Here is a 17829-nt window from a genome sequence, read left to right on the forward strand (position 1 = left end):
CTGCTTTGTTGGCCCTTCTCGAAAGACATCAGCTGGAATAGATCTTAGATTGCACTTTTGCATGTGTGTGTTTGTGGAGAAGAGATAAAGAGGTGTGTGTGTGGGGGGGGGGGGGGTCTCTGACTTCTGTCGTTTCCAATCTAACCATCTCCGCTGTGTACTGTGCAATCAAATCTGTGCTCATAGGGAGACAAAAAGGAAGAGATTACATCTAATAAGCGCCATGATGAGGAGAAATATTGTTGTAATTAACACCGAATCGCGTTAACATCGGTCCAGATGTGTCTCTGTCTGCTCCTCCTTTTGAAAAGGTTAAGAAGAAGAAAAAAAATATGTTAAAACACAGCGCTCCGCTCGTGACTTATTAACGCTTTTCCTCCTCTGCACGTCATCTCAGCATTAAATAAATTGTGTCAACGACACTAAACCAAACAGGGGAGGAAGAAATTAGTTTGACAGACGCACGCTCAAATTCCCTCAAACGCGTTTTCTTTTAATGGAGACTCTGCTTATTATCTGAAGGCATGCAGCTCCTCATCCTCGGCTTGCTCATGATGACATCAAATAAAAAACCTGCAGATACTCCCAACTTAATCTGCTTCTGATTTGTATTCTTGATTCGGTTATAGAGGTTTTTCATAGTTTCAAACAGTCAGACTGTTACATTTTGAGACCAATCACTTTGGTTTAAGCGTCCGGCTCCAGAGAGGGGGACTTTTTATTTTTATTTTTTACTATATTTTAAAGGCTCCAAAAACGTTACACGTCTCACTTTTCTTATGCAAACGGTAACATTCCCGCGTCTGTGTGGAAGTGAAAAGAATTTGGTGTTTCGAAACGTTTCCACAGAGGGCGAATGAGGTCCAAGGGGCTGAAATGGGAGAAGATAAAGGAGGAAAACATAAAAATTCCAAGCTTAATAGAACGTAAAGAGCACGATTAGGTTTTTAATGGTTATGGTTAAGGGTTAAAAACACGTGGTCAACAATGAGAGACTTTACCATCCAACAGTTTTCTCAATTTTTTTCTCAACTTGTGGTTAAATGTAAAGCTGGATGTAACATGGCGGCTTCAAACGCACCGCGAGCACAAATCTCAGCCACCTGAACGTTTTCCTGTTGGCTGCATCACTCGCTCATATGTCTGCATTTTTATCCTTTTTTTAAAATTTTATAATATTTTTTTTTATAGAACAGTCAGAGTCCACGTGTTGATTCCACCTGACCAAATCCCCGCGTGGCATTTCCCTTTCACACACACATACACCCGAGGCAGCCACGTGATTAAATGAAAGACTTTTATTTCCACATTTATAAAAGTAATTTCTCTTTTACATCAACCCCCACCCCCCTCTTTTTTCTGTCCAACTTTTGCTGTGAACTTCGCCCAAGGAAAGGGGGGGGAAGAAAAGGAAGGGGAAGAAAAAACTTCGCAAATTTGGGGGGTGGGGGGTTGGATTTGAGGATAAGCCAGAGGAGGAAAATAAAAGTAGTTCAAATAAAAAATAAATAAATAAAAAAGAGAGAAACGATCCCGGGGAAATATACGAAAAACACTCCACAAGTTTGATATCTGCAATATACATTTTCACCAAGGGAGAGTAGAACAATTAAGAGTCATCACAGCTTGATATGAAATAACAGAAGGAATGCACAACGTCTGCTCAAATACAACAAATCAACAGGCGGTTCCACCTGCGCGAGGACCCGAGTCCGATCGGTCTGTTTATTGAAAAAGAAGAAGAAAAAGGGACCCAGAATGAAACCATCATTTCGGGTGATTTCGTTCCCTTCTGTGGTGGGAAAACTGTTCCTTTAGATATAAATCACTTGTCGTTTTTACTCAGCTCAAACCAGGACTGCAAGAAAAAAAAAAAGAAGACTTCATATAGATTATTTTTCTCCTCCACGTCGGTCCACGCAGGAAGTCCGTCGCTTCTCAGACAATAAATGCATTTTTTATTTTAATATGTAACTATTTATTCATTCATTTTGTTTTTACTCCGACTCGCTCGCCTGTGTGTGTGTGTTTTCGGGGGGCGGGGGGCTAAAACCGAGCATGTTCCGTTAAATTGGATCATCGCGGTCTGAAAAAGACGCACCGACAAAACAAAAGTCAGCCTCTGCAGGGTCAAAGGCAAAATATTCTTATTTACAGGTTGGTGACAGCTGGTCGCCTACAGCTGGACGCACACGCGCGCGCACACAAAATTTAAAAAAAAATGACAGTTTTACAAAATGAAAAAAAAAAAAAAAACATTGTTCCTTTGGATGTTCTAAATACATCTGGTTCAAATTACATGGAAGCGTGTTCGTTACCGTGAATTATGTGGGCTGTGCATCAACCCCCACTTATGATAATAATAATAATAATAATAATAATGCCAATAGAAGGTCCGATTGGCTTGAAGTGGAGGTCAAAGTGCTCCTGTTGGGAGCTGAATACTGAAACTGGGTTTAAATAAATAATAATTTAGACGCTTTGATTCATATCGAAAAATAAATAACTTATAAATAATGCTCCTGTCCCCCAAAGACAGTCAAAAGGAAGAAAAACAAAAAGTAGTCCATAGTCTTTGTGAGTCTCATTTAGGTGTCAGTCACAGAGCTCCTTTTAACATCCACGTCGGCCCGTTTTCATCATGTAAAAGCCGGGATGTTTTTATTTTTTCCTCTTCTTCGTCTGTTTTCTTTTGTTTTGTTAGCTCTTTCTGTCTTTGACTTGTTTCGTTTATTTAAACTGCTTCAAGAAAAAGAAGGAAATAAAAAAAATAATTAAAAAAACACATCAGCAGCGGGCGGCTCACCGCTGCTGAGCTGGCCGGGGCAGCACGCCGGACATGGGGGGCAGAGGAGGCGGCGGCTCGCTGCCTCCCTGCAGGCCGTGCAGCAGGATCCGTGGGACCAGGGGTCTCTGTAGGGCCGGTGGGGGCGCCGAGGGGCCTCTGTACAGGTATAGGGCCGCCCCGGGGTCCAGGTTGGACACCAGGCTCTGCGGGTAGAAATACGGGGAGGGGAACATCCTCTGCAGGGCGGAGTAGTTTCCAGCTTCAGCCAGGAGCTCGAGCCCGACCGCCGTCTGCCTCTTCCACTTTGTCCTAAAAGAAAAAAACATAGACCGTGTTTTAGTCTTCGTTAGCAGATGTGTATCTATAAATGCTCGCGGTGAGTGTGTTTGACAAACCAAAATATATCCCATCTGTTAACCTGGGATCCAATTAGAAGTCCGGAATGTTCTTCTTCTTTTCCCCCCTTGCTTCCTTCCTTTCTTTTTAAAATCACCTAAATCTCCAGCCTGCCACTTGTGTTCACACCCAAACATGCCTTTTAGATGCACTCCTCGCAGGTGAATAATTCATAATAAAGATAATTGAGTCGATATAGTAGTTTCTTTGAATTATTAATATGCACACATGCAACTATACATTATTCATAAGCTACTCAAACTCAAATAGTGTTTTTTTTAAATAAATATATTTATTTGTGTCATTTAGCTCAGAACAGCAGGCAAATAAATAAATGGTTGTTTTTTCTCTCCACTGTGACCGGCGGGGCTTGTTTATTTACTGGAAGACGACCATTTGGTTCGCAGCTATTTGCAGGGTCACCTCACTTTAATTACACGCGACCCTCACAAAGTAATCTTGCTGCGTGGAGATGATGAAAACTGAAGAAATAAAGAGGTGACAGGCGAGCCAGCCCTTCAACAAATACTGGTGGAAGGAAAAAATGTCTCCTTGATCCTGCTTTTTTATATATTCATTCCATTTTTTTTCGTGAGAGCTAAATCAAATTAAATGGAATTAAATAAAGGCTGGGGCTACAAATTGGGGTGCTGTCACTAAGCACCTGTTAGTATAAGTTACTTATATAGAGTTAGAATAGAGAGTCAGTGCTGATATGAGTCAGAAAGTCATTTCAAGAAGTTGCACCTTTTCAAAGGTGAACAAACTTTATCTCCAACTCCCATAAAGTGGGACTGAATCTTTTTCAGGTGTTCAAATGATAGAAAAAACCCAGAGATTAATTTTAACAGTGAATGTACCAATCGAGAGGAAAATAAGATTAGTTGCAGTCCTCTGTGAACCCCTGCCATCTTTGGGTGATGGTGAAAGGAAAACATGGCGTTCCTGGGTCAGGAGAAACCAGATTGTCCTCATCCTGAACACTTCTTCTTTAAGGAAGAAAAAACACCAGCAGCGGTCTTACCTCCGGTTCTGGTACCAGGTCTTGACCTGCGTGTCTGTGAGGTTGAGGGAGGCCGCCAGCTCCATGCGGTCCTGGACGCTCAGGTACTTCTGACGCTCGAAGCTGCGCTCCAGCTGCGCCAGCTGGTGGTCCGTGAAGGCCGTCCGGGCCTTCCTGGGCTTCTTCAGCCGGACCTGAGGGCTGTCTCTGCTGCTGGAGATCTCCCTGTCGCCTTCCTCTTTCACTGCCGCGAGGAAAACAGAAAAGGCGCCGAGAGGAGAAAGAAGAAGAAGAAGTGTTAAACCCTGCAGAACCAAGGCCTCTGATATTAGCCTATGATGGAACCCAACAGCCATCTACGCGCAAACAGCATAGGAAGCCGGAAATAAACCTGCTGCTGCGATTTACAAGGACCAGTGAACCGAAACAGAAGTACGCCGTTCATTTTAAGCAGCTTAATTAAAAAATATAAAAACAAAAACGTGAAATAAAATCTGATTCTTCAAAAGTGGATTTCGATCACTTTTTTGAAACTTTGCGCTGCGCGGCTTTAAAAGCTCATTTTGGGTGTAAAAGAACAGGCTAACTAAAATCCCAACTCTTCCTCCAAGGAAGACTTGCAAAATCTTTGTGTGATGCACTCATTTAGTTTCAGATTTTAATTTTAGGTGTGTGTGTGTGGGGGGGGGGGGGGGGGGGGTAAATCTCAAAACGATTTACAAACATTTCCAGTTTCACCAGTTTGCTGCTTTTAGACACCCTGATATGCCTTTAATTTCAGCAGTGGGGTGTAAAGTAACGGTGCTGAACACAGTGTCTATAGGCTGTGGGCTATAGGGCTGTTTGATTTGGCCTTAAATTGTTATGAAAAGCTCTTCCAATATTCTGCCTTCCAATGTTATGATTTTTTTTTTCTCCCTGTCAGCAGAGCCGTAACCTTTGTTCTTTTTTCTGCGTGGATTCGTGTCAGGGCAAACGCTGAGATTGGCTACTTATAGTCAATTCTCTGGGAAGAACAAAAAAAGAAAGTAAGAGAGAAGAGGAATGAAAAGAAAGACGAGTAGGAGAGAGAGGGAGAGAGATCTTGAATAGTTGAGTCGTCTCAAGAAGCACAATAATCCGCCTAATTGAGCCACAAGGGAAGGATTCGCCTTTCAACCGCGACCGGAGAAACTTCACAGGAGCGTGGAAATGAGTGGAAATCAAGAGCCGGGCGGCCGCGCGCGCGCGGGTACAAATCTGATTAGCGCCGGGGACAAATTGCATCAAATCCGTGATGCATTCCGGGCGGCGGGTTCGTGGGAAATCACAGTTGAGATGCGCTCAGGAGGTCTGTGGGCCCCCCCGCGGCTTCCTCAATCAATCAGCGCGTCGATGAGCTTTCTCTTTGCACCCCACGCGACCGCGCGGACACATGCACGCCCGTCGGGCCCTATCAATAGCTAACAAGAGTAACTGAATTTGGAAGACGATGGTTCAGAACAAACTAAGAACAGGTTAGATACGACCATAAGAATAATGGAGAGGAAGAAGAAGCATTGCCTGATGCATCACGTGGGGTTTGGTTTTATATGTCCCAGCGTGCAGCGGCCGTCTTCTTTCCAGGCTCCGCTTCATTAAACTGTCAATGGAGGTGACATGTGTGTTATGGCTGACATGATTGGAAACAGAAAGGCCCTTGATGGCATTTATGTGGAGGCGATCCATGTCATCTCCTCCACTCGCTCCTGTCTGACATCGATGCTTTCAGGATATTCTGTGTATGCAGAGCTCGAAGCGGACTGATCACGGTGCAACGTAAACTAAATAACACTGAACACTTTAACCCGCTACCGTCCCGGGACAAATGGCAGAGTGCCGCAGCGCACCCCGGCGCAGCAGCGCAGGGTCTGGCCCATGTTTTCGGTTGCGTGTGGTTTCAGATGAGCTGCTGTTTTTTAACCTGGATGTTTGTTTTCTCACACTAAAAAGGCTTTTTTTTTCAAATAAAATAAAAATTATAACATGTATATATATTTTATAGTAAACACTTTAATACTGAAAAATAAATTTAGCTCCATCAGGTGTATTTTTCTGTAATTTCTCTCTAAGATTAGCGTTTTGTAGCTTTCATTGAAATTATTATTTCATCTACATTTCCTGCGCTAGACCACGACCCTGTCATTTATTTCACTTATTTTTTAAATTGATGATTATTTAGTACATTTTGGGTAAATTGAATTTTAAAAAATAAAGATCAGATGAGCTGCAACACGAAAAATGTAGGAAATAAGATTCGCGTAAATACATTTATATGAAGAATATAGGAAGAAACGCCTACTTCTCATTTACCCCTCAAAATATTAAAAAATTTTTTTTATATTTTTTGTAATTGTTTCCTTTATGAGCCAAATGTCTTGTATAACACCAGAATCCTTACCTTTATATTCGCTGTCTGACGATGAGTTGCTGTGGATTTTCTCCATAAAGTCGTCCGCTATCTTGGAGGCCAGCCTCCCCGCCTCCTGAGTCGGCTGTCCATTGCTGGAATAAGGAGCGCAGGCAGCCAGAGGCTTACAGTCCGCGAGAATGTCTCTGATGAGGAACGACGAGGTCACGGTCCTCTGCTGCGACCCGGCAGAGATCTGCGCGTGCTGGAGGTGAGGCGGCAGGGCCACGCCGTGACCTTGCCTCTGGGCCACCTCCTCCACGCACTCCCTCCTCGGCGACGGAGGCGACGAGCAGCCGCTCTCCACATCTGATCTCGGGCTGAACTCCAGAGGCGAGCGGCACTCCCCCACCAGGCTGTCCCCTTTGGACACCGGACTTCCAGGCCTGTGGGACAGCAGCGAGTCGATGCCAAAACTGGACCCATTGGCGGACGCCTCCATTGTTTTTAAGAGGCCTCCTCAAATTACCATTTGGTATCGTGATAAGTTTTATTCTTTGAGGAGGAAAGGGGCTGTTTTAGGCAAAGTTGATCCGGAAGAGGTTGAACGACCCCCCCTCCAGCTCCAACGCAAACGTTTGTGGAGACGCTACAATTTAAGATTTCCCACCCACTACTTCCAGCTCCCTTTGATCAAATATTTCCAGGCTAAGCTCAGCTAAAACAAGCGTCCATTCATCCGATTTTCTTGTTTTTGGCAAGTCTGAAAATATGCAATCAATGCAGCCGCTGGAGTCACAGTCGTTTATTTCGGCTTCGGGCAGGTTCAAACTCCGTCTGCTTGGACTTCAGAAGCCTCACCGGGAAGATGAGCCCGTTTCTGCTGTTATGATCTCACCTGCAGAGGAGGAAAAGACCCCGAAATTCTTAATATCTCTGAAAACGTAGCAGAGGTAGCAGCAGCGCGTGGGAGTCTTCGGCAAAATGCGTTTCAGAACCATGGACAGCTACAGGCGAAGGGTGGCGTTGAGAGCAGCCCGTCGCGTGAGAAACTGTTGGCATTCCTTTTGAGAAAAACAGCGAAACACCACGAATTGCGAGTGAGAGAAGTGTCCAAGAGGCTGGCGAGCCGGAAGAAACGGGACGATGCGAAGCGCGCTGCAGAAGAAGAGGATGGAGGGGAGAAAAAAACCAAGAGAAGAGGTAAACTGGGTTAAATAGTCACAACTGGCAAGTAAAGGGACGAGGTGTGATTGGGGTGGGAGGGAATCCCAAAAAATTGAACTTGAGGAAAAGTCAGGAGCTAGGTTTTAAGAGCGCCTCGTCCACGTGAGTCCCCTGTGACAAGCCCTCATTGGCTGAGGGGAGCTGGAAGTGGACCTCCCTACACGCCCACTAACTCTGCCTCCCTCCCTCCTCCCACCATCCTCTCCCCTTCTCCCTGGCTCATCCTCACTTTGATAAAAGAGACACTGAATTCATCAGGAGACTCAGATCCAACTGTTTACAGGCAATTTTCACACTGTTTGCTTTCATTACATCATTGATGAGGCTTCTAATGGGGTTATTATGTGGAGCGGCTAGGTGTTTTTCTTCTCGGTTCCCTTTTCTTTCCCCGCGTGTGTTTGCCACCTCCACATCCCCCTGCCATACAGACACCCCCCCCCCAAGATTCAGACTTTAGTATCTTCAGTCATTTGATTTTCATTTAGATCTAAACCTCGATAGGACTGTGTCGTTTACCGTTGCTTACAGAGGAAAATGCTTTTTAGAAGGAATTTTTTTTTAATAATGACAAACTCATTTACGTAAAAGTTATTATTATTGTTATAGTTAAGCTTATTATAGAAATGATATTTTTGGTTTGCCTGTAAATATTTGTTGTGTGTGGGCTGTTCGATTTTATTTTTATTTAGTTTTGGATTTTTTTCGCCATTATTTCCGCCAATTTCAGCTTGTTCACATCACACTTTTTATTTCTCGTGGCTTTTTTGTTCACCTTCAACATTCTCTCTGTATCAATCCTGCTACTGTGATGCACTTTTTAAAAAGAATACAGAAATACTGGAAATAAAGCCCCCCCTCAACATGATTACTAACAGTTCAGGGTAATTGTGCCCAATGGTCCCAGTCGCCTGACCAAATAAAAACAACTTTAAGGCGCCATTGTACGCACTTTCCCCCTTAATACGCGTGAAAACCCATTGTGCGCACTTTTAGCTCCATCTTGCACAACAGTTTGCCCCGCGCGGTGGCCTCGACAGCCCCTAATAATCTAACAAACTAACCCCCTTCGCATTATCATCGACACCCCTCGTCATCACCAACACACACTCACACACACACACCTCCTTCTCCTTCCACCCCATGTGACCACCAGATTGGAGGCGCGCGTCGGCCTCACAGACACCGGCAGGTTAGTGAATCCGCTCCCCGCTCCCATGGGGTCCCATCACGGCTGCAAGCTGTCACATACGAGGCGGGGACAACACAGATATAAGGCGACACACACCCACCCCTGACTTAGCTGGTTCTTTCTCCTCTTCTGGTGCGTGAAAAGGAGCAGTGGTTTGATGCTTCCTCTCACTGTTTTTTTTTTTTTTTTGTAATTTTCTTTATTCCCACTGTGCCTGGGTCCACAGGCTCCAGTAATGTTGTGGTGAATTAATCATAAGGCGATTCAACTGACTTCTTCCACTTTGGGATCATCATGCCTCAAAGTTTATCCTTTATTTGACTGATTCTTTTTTTTTTTTTGCTGTTTCAGTCTGATTTAATTTTTTTTAACCCATATTTGCCTGTTAATTTGGAGCAAAAACGAGGGTCTATTTTAAACGAAGTAGACAAAAATAGATTTAAAAAAGCCTTAAATGTAAAGACTTTAAAGAAAATATCAAACCAGAGTATAAAGATTTACCAGATTAGAAGAATGACACAGTGCAGATTACTGCTGCAGCTATAAGGATTTTATTTTATTTTATTTAAAAACTGATGATTACATTTTCTTTATTTTTTCTTTTTTATGATAACTTGGTCTTTAGAGTTTAATAAAAGGGAATTTTTTAAAAGTGAATAGTGAGATCTTCATCCAAATGTTTAATTTACTCTAACAGAAAAAAAGCAGGAAACCCTCATGTTAGAAAAAAAGAAAGAAAGAAACTGGTGCTGGAGGAAATTTAACAGTTTCTGCACATCCCATGATTTGGATTTCTCAGATGAAATGAGGAGTATACAAAGTAATTTCTCACCTTTTGTATCACGAACATTAGGAGTGTTATTTAGTTAAATTAAACTTATCCTTGTGGATTTTTGGGAAAGTTCATAAACCTGTTAAAAAGTGAAAAATGTTTTGATATGCAGGAGGCAGCGCAGCTACTGTAACTGTCGGTGTGGGAATGTGTGTGTGTGTGTGTGTGTGTGTGCGCGCGCTTCTGACTTTAAACAAGTGTCCCTCTGCTCAAGCAAAGCTCGATTTTATTTATTTATTTATTTATTTATTTATTTATTTTCCTCCAGGAAGTGGTGAGAATTTGATGGCTAGTGCAACTGATGAAACACGCAACCTCTCTCTTATGGCCACACACACACACACACACACACACACACAGTGATGCAGTGGAAGGATGTTATTGATCCTTGTTAAAGAGAGGAAACGGGGATGTTTTCAGGAAATTAATTGCTGTCTGCCTGCTCTTGGCCGCTCACCTCTGGTGGAACAACACTTTGTAAGTGCTTCAATCTGCACAACCTTCTACTCAGATTGGTATCAAAACAAAGTTGGCACACTTGTATCATCACAGTGACGCGACTGCTCCTCTCCTGGCTGAGATCACACCTGGACAGTCTCCATTTCCCCAGACCTATATTGATTTAATATCTAATTCTGATCAGGCTGCTGGTCTTTTCTGCACAGGTGTCAGTACTCTAACATAAAAAAAAAAATTAAAAAAAAGGATGGCACCAAGAGCAGTTTCATCATAATAGTCCATACTGACCTGTCAGTGTTAATAATCTATCTATCTGCAGACATGTGCTTTATTTTGTTTCCACCCTCCTCTCCATTATTGGAATCCTGTCCATAAGCTTTTCCACTAATAATGCCTGCTGGGCCCCCTTAAGCTTCCAAGGCTTTAGTAAGGGGGAGAAAAAGAAGAAGAAAACATGTGCTACATTTTATTTACTTGCTCAATTGAGCAGACGTGTTAAATATGTATCCAGATATGTTTTGTAAAAACGTGTGTCGCCTTTGAGTAAACTTTGGCGTCTCTATCGTTTGGGAACATCGAGTAAAGCGTGTGTTTCGAGGGGGGAAACGTGTACAAAGATGACTCCTCTCAACAAACAAACAGCACTGAGAAAAAGAGAGAAAGAAAAAAAAAACTAAAGCTCTTGAGCTGGTGCCGCACCTCGGACCAGTCAGGGATGCAAATGATGCGCCTCGACGCTATCAGGTACTGGAGTTGACAGAAAATAATGAGAACCCGCTGAATCTTTTATAAGGTTAACACTCACATTTCCCAGTCAGCTGTCACACAAGAAAGAATTTAGCACATGCATGCGGGCGAAATAAACCTTCATCGTCTCATTAATGCTGACAGGGCCCTGGACCGGCAGCTCCCTGCGCCGGCGCCGCCACCACCTTCGTTTTGTGTCGGTAATTTGCAGCAGAGACAGACCCCCTTCTCCTGGAGAGAAAAAGAGGAAGAGGAGGGAGGAGGGAGATATTACGGAGGAGAGCCGTGAGTGAGGAGTGAGAGGGAAAGAGTGGGGGATTGTAGAGGATCGTGGAGTGAGTGCAGAAGAAAAGAGGGAGGGAAGGTGGGTCTGGAGGGGTGGGGAGAAGGGTGGAAAGATGGCTAGCGCGCCAGGAGTCTGATTCTCCCCTAATTGGAAGCATTGGGCATTGTCAACGGAGGATTTTCAGCTGCTCGTTGACAGGTAGAGCCGTCAGAATGATAGCCCACTTGTCAGCGCAAAAGACCAATAAAAACAAACCACTTTTGATTTAATTGGAGGCCTAACCATTGTGTGTATGTGTGTGTGTGTGCGTGTGTGTGTGTGTGTGTGTGTGTGAGAGAGAGAGAGAGAGAGAGAGAGAGAGAGAGAGAGGTAGAGAGTGTGTGTTGCCTGCAGGCCCAAGGCCACGGGGAGGTGGGAGGAGGTGTGAAGATGAGTGGGGGGGGGCATTTGTGTCTGTGTTTGTGAAGGAAATCATCACTCCAGCCATCAACGTGCTCGACCTGCCTCCATCTTTGCCGTCACTCCTGGCTTTCATCCGGCTGCTCTCTGGGAGGAGGAGGGGGGCTGGTCACCAGGCGCCCATGGTAAGAGAGATTCTGGAGAGGCAGGTTTTGATTCTCTCCCAGGGGGGCTTCCTGAGCAGCAACATCAGAGCAAGATTTTTATATATCCTTTTTCTTCATCCTCTGGCTCCATCAGCTGACTGGGTTCAATATCGGATGAGCCGGGTTTGACATTTCTTTTGTCCACTCTTCCCCTTGTAGCCAGAGTAAACCACCACAAACTTTAATTGTATTATGCCACAAAATGGTGCAACCAGTTTTAAAAGTTTATGTAGAGCCTGCTACAAGCAGATTTAGGGTTTGGGCTCTTCGATAATGGACTTCGATAATATTTCCATTCAGAGGGTGTTTAAATTGAAATGTGGGCCACATTATTTTCCCATTATTAGTCCATATTTGTCCAGATAAGGTTGAAATTTGGACCACATTTATAGATTAGTTTGTATGTTTTTAGTCCTCTATATCAATCATAAAACAGTTTGACAAAGTCTGTTTCCAAGCATGTTTTTATCTGATCTTTTAAGATCATATGTAAGGACTATATGAACCTATATTTTGTTTCGATAAATAAAAAACGGTACTCTGAAACATTACTTTTATTTCACATGACTAAACTGCAGTGATGTTAAATATGTCTTTAATATGTTAAAGTATAACCCACACCTATAAGCCATTCCCACACAAACCAAAGACTGTTGGTTAGAAAAATAAGATGCCTTGATTGGTTTTAGTCTACTTTTTAAATGCAGTTTCACACATGGATCTGAATACACACTCACCTTCCTGTCCTGCTCCGTCGGTCCGATGCTTGTGCCCCTTACAGCCAGTGTTTTATTATTCTTGACAGAGTTCAATGAACACATCTGGTCAGAGGATAAGAGGGGATGGAGGGATGGCGCCAAGAGGTGTAGAGGTGAGTGTGGAGCCAATGGAGAGGGGTGTGGGGGGGCAGAGGACGAGGAGCTATGACCATCCATCATAACTGTCCCTCATGAGGAATGCCAGCTCCCTCAATCTACAGCCAACTTTTCCTGGCTTCTGACCCTCTAGACCTAAACTATGAAGTCAACCAGGAATGCTCTGGAGGAGCTCTGGATTTGAGGGATTATGATCTGTCTGTATGTTGTCGAGCTTCTGCAGATTTTTAATTTGATAAAACATTTGAAAGTGACCAAAAGAGGATCTACTGTAAGAATTTTGTCATTCAGAGACAAAAGTAAAGAGATCAGAGTGTGTTAATACTGCAGTAGAAATTAAAGGAGGAAAAGGTGGATGTATGGCTCATAAAAGTGTGAAAAGTGCATTGTGAGACCATTTTTTTTAAAAATATTGGTTTCTTCAACCATGACCATGCTTTTTAGAGCCATACTAGCTCTAAAATTTGAACCCAAACTAAAACCTCTTTTTGCAGCTGAGTAATATTTACTTGTTTTGGTAATTGACCATGTAAGGCAGTAAAAATTGTAACTCGCTTTTAATTACTATAGCTACTAATTATAGGGTATTTTAGCTTGGTTGAAGATGTAGAAGAAAAAACGGCCTTACAGAAACTCAGAGGTTACCTCAGCGAACATCAGCTGCTCATGTCCAGTAAATACTTCTAATTTGTAGTTTGGCTACTAGTTATTGTTTCCATATATAGAGGCTGGGGATCAAACTGCCAACCCTGCAATTATGGGGAAAAACACCATGAAGTGTGCCAAGACAAGCTTAAACTATGTTAACACATCAGGAGAAATGTCCAACTCTAATAAATAAGTTGTGTTTCAAGTAGGTTAAAAACAAATTAAATAGTGATAATGATATGATTTGAATTTTGTGTTGTTTTTGCATTTAAGATGATGATGATGTGTAATCAAAGCAACTTTGAAAATGGCGTGTCTGTAACAACACAAGAATATTGTGTATAAGGCCACATCGTGGTATTTTTCCAACCCTAACCAGGTAGGTTTGATCTATTCCTAAACTTAACCAACCAAGCAGATTTACTACTTAACCGCTGACAAAGAAGTGTCGGCTGAAAATAAAGAGAGTGAGTGACTGAAAAGGGGGGAAGTGGGAACTTGTTGCTGTTTCGAGAGATCTTGAGAACATCGGATGCTCTTGGCGAGTAATATAAGAATAAAGCATATTGGAAAGGCTCATGTGAATAGTATTTGAAGGTACTGAGAGCTGGAGACAGGAGCATGAAGCAAATCCCAATCAAGGTATTCTTTGGATTTAAAGGGGATAATATTGCTCAGGTGGAAGAAGGAAATCAAGACACAAAACCACTGGTGGCCACTAGGTGAAGACTCCAATAAACTTCCTTTTAAGTAAAAAAAATTCTCTCACAAAATACTACTTCAATAAAACTTTCCTACAAGTTATTATAGTAACAATAGTTCACAAACCAATAGGTGACATCATGGCACCAAGAGTATGTGTTAAGGCATGTATGAATACAAACTTACAGGCAGGAAAATAATTAGATTGTACTCAAATAAACTGAAATTTGCCACAAAGAGAAGTTAAAATAAAGTGCCGGTCAAGGCAAGAACAGAGCTTGACTTAGCATGAAGAACAATAAAAAAAAAACACAAAACGGCAATGTCAAAGACGATAATTTAGCACTGAAAAAGAAAAGAAAGGGAATCTGAGAATATATATACTGAGAGAGATAATGCAGGTGTCACAGTCAACCAACAAGGACCTGGTGTGAATCATGAACAGGAAGTAAATCACAGCAGAATGCACAAGGAAGCATTAAGTCTAAAAGAAAACAAGACAAGATCCACACAAAAAAAGAAGAAATGCACCAAAAACCCATAGATCGTGGCACAAAAAGCTAAAGACCATGATGTATTTCCATCTTTTTAATTCAGTCTATGGGCTTGACTCTTCCCCAAGAAAGCCTAAAAAATGTGAATTTATGCGACATTTTGTTGTAATTCCATGACACTGTGGTTCTGCGCAGTGTGTAGTTATTCATATTTCCACGGAAAAAGATTTGTCCCAGCAGACTAATCAATAGATTACTTTTTGTGACAATTTCAGTAACTGTACTGGTGCTGTGTTAAGTTCCCAGAAGTGTAGATAACGTCTTTAAATGGCTTATTCTTCTCAAGTGCACATTTACATGAATTAAAATCAAGATAAAGCAGGGAATGGCTATATTTATGTGGGTGGAACCAATAAGCAGTGATTTCCAGAAGCCAAAATGCAAGCAACAGTCAGAGAAAGGCTTACTCCACATGTTGGTATGTCATAGTTCAATGTTAATCTGTCGTGGATGTTCTGTCTGAGTGATGGCATATTGTGGGGCTCACATTGGGCAGGGGGTCCCTTGCAGCTGGCACAGGGAGACTCAAACAAGCTGGTGGATGGTCTGGAGGCATTCCCTTCAGCTCCTGTACCTGCAGGAGAGGGACAGAGGGTCCAGGTTTGCCCCTTCATGTCTACCATTCCCAAAGGGAGAAAAAGGTGGGATGGGCTTTGGCCTTTTCAGTCAATGTGGGGAAGTGGAGGCTGCTCTTACATCCATGATTCACATTGTCACAATGTCTCATAGAACACACTCAACCAGCACACACACAGGCAGAATATGCAAGAGTTATTAAACCAGCGTTTGACAAGAATCTGCAGAAACCTGTAAAAATACCATTAATGGCGCTGTGCACCATGAGAATGATGGCTTTGACTCTTTTTGGGGGGGCTGCAACTTATATTGGTTATTTCATCATTATCGAGTCAGAGAAGTATTGCAAGCAATGCAGTTTAGAATAACATGAACAAGATAAATACGCTCATACTGGAGACGGTAGTAGTGAATATTTAGCATTTTTGGCTTAAAGAATATCTGGAATAAGCAGTCATCAAAACAAACGATTTGAGCTGATTATTATTGTCTTAATTGATAAAAATTGTAAGTTAAACTTCCCCAGCCCTCCTTAAGTAATCATTTCTTTTTGACCTGTAAGTCAGTAAACAGATGAAATGTGTGAACTGCCTTGTGATGACTCCCTTATATCTTATATTATAGCACTTAGCTCTCGATTTATTCCAGCTTATTATACTTATTGATCTTATCAGGGTGCTTATGGGTAGTGTAATATAAATAAATAAATAGTGATACTGGATGTTGTCCAATGCTGTGGAATGTACATTAGGAAGCCCACCATAAATTGTCATTTCCATTCTATTACACCGAGCTCTTTTTAGCATGTGCCAGCTCAAACTTGCATGTGTTACTCCACCTAACGAAGCATAAGGTGCTGGGGAAAAAATGCCATGCCTTGTTCTAGTTTAATCTCACAGGCAGATACGCACAAAACACACATAAAGGGGGTCGTGGTAGGGGGGCTCTAGCTTACCATCCTGGCCTTAAACTCCCTGCTTCCTAATTTGGCCAATATGCAGGTAATATGTGGGATCGCAACATCTCAATTATCACACCTCCTGTCAGTGGCTCCCAATCCTCCACTCGTCGCTACCTTCCCCTCCAACATGCCTTCAGCCCCCACCCTCACCCCTCCCGCCGTGACTTTTATTGCTTCATTAGTATGCTCCACATGCTCCAGTGCACACCCACACTCGGCGAGCCTTCAGACCTTAACAACTTTTGGCAGATCAGCACGTGATGAGGGGATGATGAGGGACACTTCCCACTAAAAGCCCACCTACCTGGCGCAGTGGTCCTTTTTTGTCCAAGTGTGCGGCCTACCGGCTGATGCAGAAAGTATGTGGGCACAAGGCCTATCTTTTTAAAGCTTGAAACTACTGTACTTAAGGGGAAATTTAAGGCTAAAGTTAGTCAGCTCTCTAGGAGTTTTGCCAGAATAAAAGAAGTAAAAGAGAAAGTAAAAGAAGTAAAAAAGAACGTGACTCATCATCCAGTGGCATCGATCAATGCTCGACACTTTTTGATGGCTGATGCTACGGACACATTTTGATCAATACTGAAAAAATATTGAAGATCCTCACACCTGCCACAGTTCATAGCTGACATGGATCACTCACCTTGCCCCTGCTGTCTTGTGCACCTGCTCTCCTGCAGTGATGTCTGATTTTTTTATGAAATACCTGCAGGGATGCACGCAAGCATTATATATTTTCTGTCACAACCATCCATCCTGCAGCTAAGCAGGTATGTCCAAGGTGTGTTTAGAGAGCATGTGCGCTCATATGCCTGTGCAAGTGTGTGTGTGTTAGTGCTGGTGGAGAGGGTGCTCAGTGTTGAGAATAAGACCCCAGAAAATGCTCATTAGAGTTGACCTTGGCACTTGGAGCGGGCGTTTGATGGATCAGGTACAGGGCCAAACAAGCCCCTGGGGAGCCATGATCTTATCTCTTATTGTACACACATACACACACACACCTCCTCTCCCCCCACCTCTGTTGACCCTATCCCCCCCTGCTTCCCCTTCCCTGCTCACTCACACTCCTCTGCTCTACACGCATCACAGGCAGAATAAATCTGTGTTTGACACCACAGGAAAAAGGAGAAGGAAAAGGGGGGAGAGGCCTTGGGGACTATAGGAGAAGAGGCAGAGCTTCAAGAGCGATGCGGGGGGGGGGGGGACAGACACACAGAGGGCCGAGGAAAACCAATAGCTCACAGAGGTGTCATTACCTACATAAGTCAGATGTGTGTGTGCTTTTGAAAAAATATCTGCGAGGCACTTGGCGTGTTAAAGGGAAACTGAAGAAATTGGCTGAGTGGGGGAGGAAGAATGGGGAGTTGAAGGGGTGAGGATCAGTGGATGATGAGTCTGAGATGAAAGGCAAGACTCTCAGGTATCTCTGTGGCACATTCATGGTTTGTTCTGTTCCTCTTCCCTGTCCTTCTTTTCCATGACACACACAAATGGAGGCAAACACACATACATGAACGGTAGTGCCACTGCCACCCTCATGTACCCCCCCACACACACACACTCCCACCCAACTCCGATGCCAACCAGGGGACACACCAAACACATAAAGAGACATG

General features: G+C 43.2%; 1 protein-coding gene across 1 annotated transcript; it reads right to left on the minus strand.

Moving 5' to 3' along the window:
* Window positions 1-583: 583 nt before the first annotated feature.
* Window positions 584-7819, minus strand: barhl1b (BarH-like homeobox 1b). Its single transcript, XM_072372424.1, has 3 exons — window positions 6607-7819; window positions 4209-4431; window positions 584-3097 (listed from the first exon to the last, which is right to left on the minus strand). Exons 1-3 carry the CDS (start codon window positions 7055-7057, stop codon window positions 2803-2805), a joined length of 969 nt encoding a protein of 322 aa, XP_072228525.1. The 5' UTR covers window positions 7058-7819; the 3' UTR covers window positions 584-2802.
* Window positions 7820-17829: the final 10010 nt, after the last annotated feature.

The sequence above is a fragment of the Leuresthes tenuis genome, unplaced genomic scaffold (assembly GCF_036924035.1).
Source record: "Leuresthes tenuis unplaced genomic scaffold, fLeuTen1.0.hap1 SCAF_19, whole genome shotgun sequence".
Classification (NCBI taxonomy): Eukaryota; Metazoa; Chordata; class Actinopteri; order Atheriniformes; family Atherinopsidae; genus Leuresthes; species Leuresthes tenuis.

Excerpts from the sequence above, each read along its gene's own strand:
- barhl1b (XM_072372424.1), bottom strand. The coding sequence starts at position 7,057 with ATGGAGGCGTCCGCCAATGGGTCCAGTTTTGGCATCGACTCGCTGCTG. Across the intron at positions 4,432-6,606 it reads GTCAGACAGCGAATATAAAG|TGAAAGAGGAAGGCGACAGG; the intron begins GTAAGGATTCTG and ends TCCTCGCGGCAG. Across the intron at positions 3,098-4,208 it reads ACCTGGTACCAGAACCGGAG|GACAAAGTGGAAGAGGCAGA; the intron begins GTAAGACCGCTG and ends TTTTTCTTTTAG.